The following is a 10542-nucleotide window of genomic DNA, read 5'->3' as shown; positions in this document are numbered from 1 at the left end:
AGAAAGAAAGAAAGAAAGAAAGAAAGAAAGAAAGAAAGAAAGAAAGAAAGACAAAGAAAGAAAGACAAAGAAAGAAAAAGAAAGGAGGAAAGAAAGAGAAAGAAACTCTCACCCTAGATCATTTTAAGCAGCATTAAGACTCTAGTTATCAGCAAGAAGAGCAAACCAGCCTGCCAGCCTCTTAAATCTCCATATCATTTTCAACCCACATTGACTTCTAATTACTGCACATACAACAAATGTCCCTCTCAGCATGCGACACGGTGCTTGGGACCGTTACTCTGAGAATAGAAATTGACATGAAATGTGTATGTATCACAGAGGCAAAAAGTTGTTATATCATGGGCCACAAAACACCAACCCTAGGAGGGCTACTTGTGCCCTGGAGGGTGGGGAGGAGGGCTGGGGAGTTGGGGATCAAATACTCTTGATCACAGTTTAGCAACGGGATTTTCAGCACATGTCATGTTCCCAAGCTGCAGCAGTAGCCAAATGGCAATTTCTGCCATCCCATATCAGGGGTTCCGTGCATACTTTCCTCTTTCAAAATTCAGTTGCCCACTTCATCCCCACCCAACACAACTGGCTTGAAGAGCTTGCTTCATCTTAGAAACAACAATATTTAATCAAGATGGAGGAATCCCTGAACATTTCTGTCTCTTCCAGTACTTCTTCTATGAAGTCTGCTTAACTCCATGTTATGGAAATGGAAGCATCAATTGGGCTGTGAGGAGACAGTGGGTCCCTGAGCTCAGTCACCACTGAGTCTTACTGAGGAAGGAAAAAAAGGCCAACAGAATCCATCAACAATGACTGCAGACCCGAAAGTGAATGATAGCAAATGCTAATGTTTAGTTAGAAGGAAAAAGCTTAGGAAAGAGGAGGACAAATGAAGAGTAGAGGGAGAAGGAGAACAAGGAGCAAAGTCTCTAAGCTTTTTAGTAGCTACCATTAATAATGTATTTCCAATATGCTACATTTTTATATAACTGTCTTTGGTCTCCCCGATGGTTTAAAGAAAGGTTTCAGGGATCAATACTCATCCTAGTTGTAAAAATTGGTTTTCTACAGTATCTATCTTTCTTCTTCTCGCTCTCCCCCTCATGCTCTCTTTTAGTACAATCTTATTTTTGGCACAAATATCTGAACATCTGAAAGAGCAGGGATCTCCATCTCAGACTTAAAGTGAAACCGTTTGCTCTTGTGTGGGTGAAAGAAAATCAACACTTGTACCAAGGCAGAAATACTGTTTTTAGAACCAGGAATAATGTTCCATAACAGAGGCAGCATACACCCGCACATACATTAAGATGATTAGAGAAGGGTGGAACTGTTTTCTCTGGACAGCATGGTTAAAAGATGATGCTAAATGGACCTCTCTGGGCCCCTCCAGCACCACACTCCCCTCGGCTCCGCCTACCTGCTGACAGATGTGACATATAGAAACAAACAAGGGAAAGGCAGAGAGAAGGGAGGCTGGGCAATGCAAATGAGGAGCTAATTAACACCAATAGCGAAGAAGACAAGGCCCTCCTTGGGGCAGGTGGTGGCAGGGCCACTGCTAGAAGTATGAGAGGTTGAAAAATGACACTGTGGGAAATTTCTTTAACATTTTTTTTCCTCTTCTCTCCTGAGTCAGGAAAAGAATATGACAGGAAAGCCCTGATGGATCAGTGCAACCACTCAGTAGAGTTTGCCTCTGAGCAATTGTAATACCAATCTTGACCCTAGAAAACCGAGGATGGGACACACCTCTCTCCTTTTTTGTAGACATGTGGTTTGGGGAGGGGAAAGGGGGGCTGCAGGTGCAGAATGCTGTATACACTGTCAGACAGTCACTTTGTCAGTCGGTTTTGTTTCACTGCTTTTCTTTGATATAAGGGATGGCTCACAGTAGAGGATAGGCAAACCTGGAAATAATTATGAGGTAAAAACCCAAATCATCAAAACACTTTAAAAAAAAAAGGATGTCTTTCTGCAGGCAATGGGAGTTACTCACCTCAGTAGTTGAAAGCACAGTGTCTTCATCAAGACTTAGGACTGCATCTGTGACAATGTTGTCGTAGGGTAGAAAACGACTGCTCATGACCTAGGAGTTGGACAGAGTGAGAAGGGGGTAAGAGAAAAGTCTCAGAGAGGAAGAACCCCACTTTCATTAGCAGGCAGGCTTGCCTTCATTTTATCCTTTATTTTTCCTTTCTTTCCCCCACAGGTACATCCTATTTGTATCTGTTAAAGGGCACTGCTCAGCACAACACCAGAAAGCTGTCATTCTCCATCAGCATGGCAGTCAGTTTATATCGAGTACAACAGGAATTAAAGAATCTTCAAATCTCAGAGTTGGAACAGAATTTGGAGCCAATTGTCTTCTCCTCAATATGCTGCCTGCTTATAAATCTCACACTGGCTCTACTGGCACCCATTTGGAACATAGTCTTTAGTCTTAGGAATCAAATTAAAAAACAAACAAACAACAAAACATTTTCCTAGCTTCCTTCTTGGTAATAAATATATGCTTCAATCAAAAGAGGAAAAAAAGCAGCTGGTGTTGAAAGTTCTCTGTAGTTGGGGACTCTTGTAGCCGAGCATCCCATCCTCAAAGTCCAATATGGAGGGAAATGGAATCAAAGGAAAGAGAGAGGAGGGGGAGGAGGGAGAGAAAGGGAGAGACAGAGGAGGATGGGGGGAGAGGGAGAGAGAGAGAGAGAGAGAGAGAGAGAGAGAGAGAGATAGGGAGAGAGGGAAAAACAGACAGACAGACAGACTCTGATGATATGAGTTTCTACAATTTACTGAAGAATAATGGACCAATCTCAGCCCACTTAAAAGCTGACCAAGTTTTACTTAAATCTAAACTAAAAGCTGTTCAGCCTACAAGGATCATCTAAGAGGCTGTTTTCTAGTTGATGAAACCCCTCGGCAGGGCTTATGACATTAAAGAAAAGAAAGTGTCCACCAGAACCCATTCCCATGAGCTCAGGGGATGTATCTGTAGCTTTCACGGCTCCAGGGGCTATTCTTACACATCAGCCAGCTGGGCCAGGTGTTTTGTTTTTTTCTTTTTTTTTTTGGTTCCCTCTCCCCTAGTCTTTCAAAATGAAATAAAAAGTGCTCACTCCTACTACATATGCATTGGTCAGAAATTACAGCCCTGAAGCATTTCTCTGGATGCTGTTTACATGTTCAGTGACTAAGGCAGAAACCATCAGCTGCCAGTTTAGCAGCACTCTGATCATTTCCTTGTTAAGCCTACAAGGGAAAACCGAAAAGACAAGACCCATAAATTCAAAATAGGATTTTGCAGCCAAAGAAGCCAACACATCAACTCTGAATTCAAGGCCAGGCTTTCGCATTATAAAATGGGAAATGGGGAGGGGGCATGATCTCTCTCCTCTTGTCTGACCTAGTGCTGGTTTCAGAGGATATAATTTCCTTTCTTAGCTTCATCAACAGAGGGCACCATTAGCTGACCCAACCTCTCCCATGTTACAGCTACAGAGGTAACAACAGTTAAGCTTCTTCTAAAGGACCTTCCCAAAGGGGGCCTGTAAGGAGTCAGTGAGTCAGTCAACAACCATTTATTAAGCACTTATTATGTGCTGGGCACTGTGCTAAGCACACAATATACAAAAGCAGGCAGACATAGCAGCAAAAAATGAGGCTAAGGTGTGGCTAGGTGGTGCAGTGAATAGAGCACTGGGCCTGGAGTCAGGAGGACCTGAGTTCAAATCTAGCCTCAGACAATTAATACTTACTAGCTGTGTGACCTTGGGCAAGTGACTTAACATCAATTGCCCTGCCTTCTCTCCCTCAAAAAAAAAAAGTGAGGCCAAGGAGGAGTCAATAATAACTGGAAGATGAAAAAGGTAGGGGTGGGGTATAAATGGGGAAGTGAGGATTTGGGAAGGGCTTACTGCTAAGCCAGCACTTCAAGAAAGCGGAGGACCTAAGCAGGTGGAGAGAAATACAAAGTACATTCCAGTCATGGGGATCAGTAGGAAGACAGTGTTACATAGTGCATAGAGTGCTGAGGTTAGTGTTTAAATCCCATCACTTAATCTTGGAGCCTCAGTTTCCTAATCTGTAAAATGAAGGAGTTGAATTCAATGACATATAAGGTCCAAGTCTAAATCTATGATCCTATGAGGCTGAGATCAGTAAAGAGCTATAAGGGGGGCTTCGTCTGGAACTGTGAGGGACCTTATCTAGTCCAAGCAAATGTTTTTACAGATAAGGAACCAAGGCTAAGACTGGTCAAGATGGTGTGTGTGAAGAAGCAATATGAATGAAAGCTTGAAAAGCTGATGGACACTACTAAGCTGTAGAAGATTAAATGCTATGTTTTTAACTTTGGATTTTATCCTGTGGACAACATAGGACCATTTAAGATTTTTTTGTACCAGGAAATAACACAATGAGACATGTGCACTGAGAAATAAACACTGGCAGCAGAATGAAGGAAGGATTAGAGAAAGAAGAGATTGGCGGTATGAAGGCCAGCTAGAAGGCTGTTACAATAGTGAAAGTTAGAGGTGAAGTAGGAAGTGATGAGAGTGAAGAGGAGGGCAGGTGGGAAGGACACTGGAAGTAGAATCTGCAAGATGTGGTAACCATGGGATTTGGGGGATCAAGAGGATTAGAGAGAAAAGAATCAAAGGTGATGAAGATTTTGAGAGTGGGAGTCTAGAAGGATGCACTGCTATTGATGGAAACAGGGAAGATTGAACAAAGGACAGATAGAAAGAAAACGATGAGTTTGGTTCTAAACATGGTGAATTTGAGGTGCCAGCAGTAGACTGAGGCAGGCATAACCAAAGACAGGCAAAAGTAAAAATAATGACATCTGGCATTTTTACAGAACTATTGTTTCCAACAAACTTTACATATCTTATCATCTCTGAGCCTCACAACAACCTGGTGAGGCAAATGGTACATTGTCCCCATTTTATGGATGAGGAAACTGAAGCTCAGAGAAGGTAAGTGATTTGCCCGTAAGAATGCAGTTAGTAAGTATGACATAGGATTGGAACCTAGGTCTGCAGGTTCAGAATTATATCCATTATATTATCAGGCCTGTTAAGATAGGGAGTGTCCAGGGGAGAAACTGGGCATGAATATAGTCACAGAGTTATTATTTAAGTCATGTGAGCAGACAAGATGTACAAGACATTTTTCAACAAGTGGTTATGGGAATCATCACAGGCTTCAATTATACAACAATGAAATCATCACAATAGCTCAGTAGATGTTTTGAATTGCTTCCATTTGAACTGTCTTAGGAAGATTCTGAAGATCACCTGGCAAGATAAGGCAAGGGACAGAGAGATCCCTCCTCGAGCTGAACTACCAAGCTCTTTAATGAAGTAAGTGTAACTGTGATGGGCTGGCCATGTTGTGTGAATGCCAAATGCACATTTGCCTAAAAGACTGTTTTACAGAGAACTCAATAAGCCATGTGTTCACACAGAGGACAGAAGAAATAATACAAAGACACTCTCAAGGTCTCTCTGAACAACTCTGGAATTGATTGTGAGACACAGGAGACACTGGCACAGGACCACCCAGCACAATATGCCCACATCAAAGAAGGTGCTGTGCTCTATAAACAAAGACGAATTGTAATAGTGAAAAAGAAATGTGAGATGCGCAAATTTAGAGACATCTCCACTCCAAATGTTCCTTCGGCTTATTTGGGTGCGACCCGTGGTAGAGCCTTCCAAGTTCATATCAGTCTGATCAGCCATACTGCACAATGACCCTGATATAGTGATGTCATTTTGGTCCTCCTTGAGTATGAGGGACAACAACCACCACGTGAATAATTCAAGCAAAAAAGTGGTGAGGGCCGGAGGTAGAGGACAGAGAGAAGGCATAGATTAAACTCTTAAACCAACAGAAATAAATCCCATTTAGATGTGTGAGCTGAACAAATCTCATGAAGCCATAATCAAGAAGCCGGCAGCATAATTCATGAAATATACTTCCCTTCTCTTGTCCCAGAGGTAGGGGGCTACCAGGGCAGAATGCTGGATTCTTGGTCTGACAGGGTAACATTTACTCAACCCTTTTTGTTACAAAGGAGGAGTTTATTCCTGGGGTGGTAAGGAGAGGAGGAGGGGTACAGCTAGGCCTTTCCAGGAGGAGGGGTACAGCTAGGCCTTTCCAGAACTGACTGGTGTAAAAAAGAAAAGTCATCGATATAAAAGCCTGTAGTGCTGATAGTCACTCTGGGTAAACGGTAAAGCTGAACAAATTAGCAAGGGTGATAAGATCGATGAAGAGGAGGGGGCTTAGTCATGCAGCAGCTGCAGAGAAAGGAAACACTGAAAGCAGAAATTCTGGGGTGCAAAGATGGCATGATCTCTCCTGAGGCAGCCCTCTCTCTATCTTCCTGAAGCCCACCTACCTTGCTTTCTCCTTCAATGACGATAACAGGTACAGGAGTGGCTGGCCAGCGGTGTTTGGCTGGTAGGGGTTTGTCACAATTCCAAAGAACTATAATCTGAAATGGAGAGAGTGGTTCATTAGATGTCTGGATAAAAACACCCAGCACTTACACAGGCTTAGGACACAAAGACTCATTTTGTTTACAGAGGGAGAAAATTAAGTCTGGAGATTTCTACACAAAACAGAATGAGAGCCTTCAGAATTGCCTTTAGAGGAGGGGCAGATAATCCACAAACACTTCAGTGTCTTGCCATTTCAAGAACAAGAAAGAATGGAAAGAAATGGTTTAACAACTTCTAGAAAGGAGGCCTATTCAAGTCATAATGTAGGGGAGGAGAGAAGGAAAGGATTTGATTTCACAGTAACTGTGATATTCTAGATAACAAGTAATTTTTTAGAGCAGCTAGGTGGCGCTGTGGATAGAATGCTGGGCAAGATTCAGAAAGATCCGAACTCCAATTCAGCCTCACACCGCAGGCCAGCCTCTTAACCCCACTGCCTGCCTCAGTTTCCTCACCTGTAAAATGGGGATGATGGAAGGATAAAACAAGATAATATTTCCTTGAGGCACTACATAAATGCTAGTTATTATTTGAAATGGGTAGCATGAGCAGTATTATTCGTACTATTGTATAATTGTTTACAGAACCCTCACTAAAATCCAATGTTGTTGCCTTACTGTGGCGAGGAGGTAACCCTGGGTTCTTGTGTCTAGTAGGCCGGTCTTACTGAGCTAGAATGGTATGGACTCAGTAATAATAGCCTGTGTGCTTTGAGGACCAGATTAGTAAATGTTATCAAGGAACCCCACTTCAGTTTGGGTTCAGAGGGATGAATTGTAGGGCCATAGCAAAGCAACTCTCAAAGATCACACACTAAATCATAGACAGGGTGGTTGCATCTTGCATGGATGAATGGTCTACTCATGCCCATGGGCTTAGAGACATGTCATTTTATAGATGAGAAAACTGAGGTTTAAGCAGCACAGGTTAATGAAAAGAATGCTGGATGAAGAGTCAGGAAACCCAGGTTTGAGCCTTGTCCCTATGCACAAACCACTTTACTAATCCAAGCCTCAGTTTCCTCATCTGTAAAATGGGGTTGATGATACTTGCACTCTCCACTTCCTTGGGTTGTTGTTAAGGAAAACACTTTGTCAGTCCTAAAAAGGATTTTGTCAGTCCTAAAAAGCATTACACAAAAGTAAGCCATTAGTATTATTACTATGCAGTGACTTTGCCCAAGGTCATATAACTAGTAAGTGTCACAGCCAGGAATGTGCCCCCGTCATTGTGATTCCAAGTCTACAGTTCTGTCCATGTTAGTGTCCAGCTACCTAATGCTTCATGTTTGGGACAATTGGTCATTTGGTCAATTGTATAAACACTGATTTAGGGCCTTCTAGGTATAGTGCAGTGTGCTAGACACTTGGGGAAATTTGAAGTACAAGATGGAGTTCCAATTCCCAAGGAGTTTATTAGCAGTCCTTATTGCTATGCAAGGAATCAAGGCAGCAGCAACTTCCTCATGATGCCTGGTGTCCCATGCTATCTCAGTCCCTCAACTTCTCCCACTGCTGTCTCTGTGGCTGTTAGGTAACCACTTAAAGATACCACCGTTTGCCTGATCTTTGGTGTCTCTCCCATAGAGCTCCATCTCACCCTCCCAACAACACACGCCAGATTTCCCAGGTATCATCAGAGACCTCAACGAGAGTTCAAATGAAATAAAGAGCTTGAAAGGAGAAGGCAGTTAACAAGATTTAAAGATCTATTTTGGGGAGGAGTGTGATAGGCAATGAGGATGCCCTTTTGGAAAGGAAGAGGGGGTTTTAAAAAGCCAGATGCTGTTTAGCAAATGTTCCCACTCACCTGGGCACAGTACTGAGACTTGGCTGCAGCAACTAGGAGTTTCAACACTGGCTGAGATTGAGAGACCAAGGGGGTCACTGCATGGATGACTGCAGTAAATTTGGAAGGGGGCTTTAAACCTGAAATGAAAATCACAGAGCTACTGAACAAAGCACTTAAAACCGCAGAAAATTAGCCTGCCCTTCTCCCAATCTCCCCACATGGATCCACTCTAGCAAACGTTCCCTTTGCATATAACTCTCCGTTGCCTTCTTTCTCTCACTAGGGCAAAGTTGTCTATTAACCATTGCTTCAGAGTGTCTGTAAAGAAGGAGAAGCTTTTTTTTTTTTCTGGTGATCCTACCCTCCTTACACTATGCCTTTCCATCAATTTGGTAGAAATTAGCTCTGTTCCTATTCTGAGGAATCCAGTGCCATTCCCATATAAAAACTTATTCTCAGGAAAAGATGCATGTTACATTTCAGTGTGAGTTTAGGTAACTGTTTTTACGTCTTTCAGGATATTTGTAGAGAGAAACTTTCTAATCATGGAATGGAAGGCTTTGCTGGCATTAAAGGTATTTTAGGAGTGTCTCGTCCAACAGCACACATAGAATAAATGGGAAGGCCACTGCACCTTTGCAGTATAAACAAGGTTGTTGGAGAAAAACAAAATAAAACAGTGCCACAGAAGTCTTGGTGCAGTTTTCAGTCATAACCTACTGAAACATTACGTGACAAAGCCACTTTTAAGCACACTGCTAAATACTTCAGCATCACCTATTTGCACAAAATTAATAGTCTAATTATAAATAGCTGTCTTTTCATTTGAAAGTGATATGGCAAACAGGTAGCTTAGCATGGTACCTAGCACAGAGTAGGTAGTTAATAAATGTTTTCTGCTTCATTGGCTAAATAAGCAGAAAGAGCAATTATTGAGTGCTTACTATGTGTCACACACTGTGCTCTCTATCACTCCATCTCTTGGCTCCTAGCATTTATTCTGGCTATCCCCCAGGCCTGGAAGGGCTCTCCCTCCTCACTGAAGCCTATTTGGCTTCCTGACTTCATTTAAATCCCAACTAAAAATCCTATTTTCTACAGGAAACAATTCCCAACTCCTCTTAATTTTAAAGCTCTGCTCTATTAATTATTTCCTATTTATCTCATATATAGCTTGTTTGTACACTCTGGGTTATTGTCTCCCCCATCAGATTAGAAGCTCACTGAGGGCAGGGACTGTGTTTTATCTCTTTTTGCCAGTACCTAGCAAAGCTTCTGACACATTAATTAATTAAAAATTGCTTATAGGCAGACTTGACTGTGATAAGGTCTGAGAATAAGAAAACAAGATGATCATATGTGCAAGGAGTTTGCATTTTAATGGGAAAAAAAACAACACATAAAGGGGAGTTGGAAAGTGGAGCGGCAGGGAGAGAGTACTCCCACTGGGCAACACAAGTAGCTATAAGAAAATTGTATGAATTGTACTTTCTATCCATTTTGCTACGACTACTTATCCCTTTGTGATTTTATATTTATTCTCATTAACAGTATTTGATATGACACTTTTAAGGTTTTCAAAGCTCTTTAAATGTCTTATCTCATTTGATCCTCACAACAACTCAGGGAGGTAGGTGCTGTTATTATCCCCATTTAAGAGATAAGGAAACTGAGGAGAGCAGAAATGATTTGCCCAGGGTCATGTAGCTACTAAGTATGTGAGGCAGGATCCTCAGAACTCCAGGTCCATCACTCCGTCCATTGTGCCACCTAGACCGCCTGACTATTTTCATTAAATCAAGGATTAATACTCTCATCCTGTGATTTTCCTAAATTTCTATCACATTATAGTATTATGTTCCTACTAAACACATAAGCTATAAAGGCAGAGTTATATTATGATAAGAAATGTGTATAACCCAATGCATTGGCCATCTTAGTTGAATCAGTTTCAAGGGTGAAGTTGCCTTAGTGGTTCTCAAAGGGGGAGGATGGGGGGAAGGAAGAGAAGGAGAGGAAAGAGAAAGGAGAGGGAGACAGAGGGAAGAGGGAGGGAAAGAAAGAGGAGGGAGGGAGGGAGAGGCAGGTAGGAAGGGAGAAGGGAGAGAAGGAGAGAGGGAGAAGAAAAGGACAAAGAAGATAGAGGGGAAGAGAGAGATTAGGAGAGAGACAAAGGAGAAAGAGAGAGAGAAGGAAGGAGGAAAAGAGGTAGGAAGAGAAAAACTGGGATAAGGGAACAGAG

At 42.2% G+C, this 10542-nt stretch overlaps 1 protein-coding gene across 1 annotated transcript in view; it reads right to left on the bottom strand.

Moving 5' to 3' along the window:
• The window catches only part of EXT1 (exostosin glycosyltransferase 1), a 367673-nt gene that overhangs the window by 17479 nt on the left and 339652 nt on the right, over positions 1 to 10542 (bottom strand). Inside the window, exons 6-8 of the mRNA XM_069081060.1 lie at positions 8319 to 8437; positions 6407 to 6502; positions 2000 to 2089 (exon numbers count right to left, since the gene is read on the bottom strand). Of these exons, the coding sequence (XP_068937161.1) occupies positions 2000 to 2089; positions 6407 to 6502; positions 8319 to 8437 (305 nt within the window). The remainder of the gene's footprint in view (positions 1 to 1999; positions 2090 to 6406; positions 6503 to 8318; positions 8438 to 10542) is intronic.

This window comes from Petaurus breviceps, unplaced genomic scaffold (genome assembly GCF_028583685.1).
Source record: "Petaurus breviceps papuanus isolate PSGF00001 unplaced genomic scaffold, PetGlider_PUasm1.0 98, whole genome shotgun sequence".
In the NCBI taxonomy this organism is placed as follows: Eukaryota; Metazoa; Chordata; class Mammalia; order Diprotodontia; family Petauridae; genus Petaurus; species Petaurus breviceps.
Note: the sequence above shows the minus strand (reverse complement) of the source record. Positions and strands in the feature narration are given on the sequence as shown.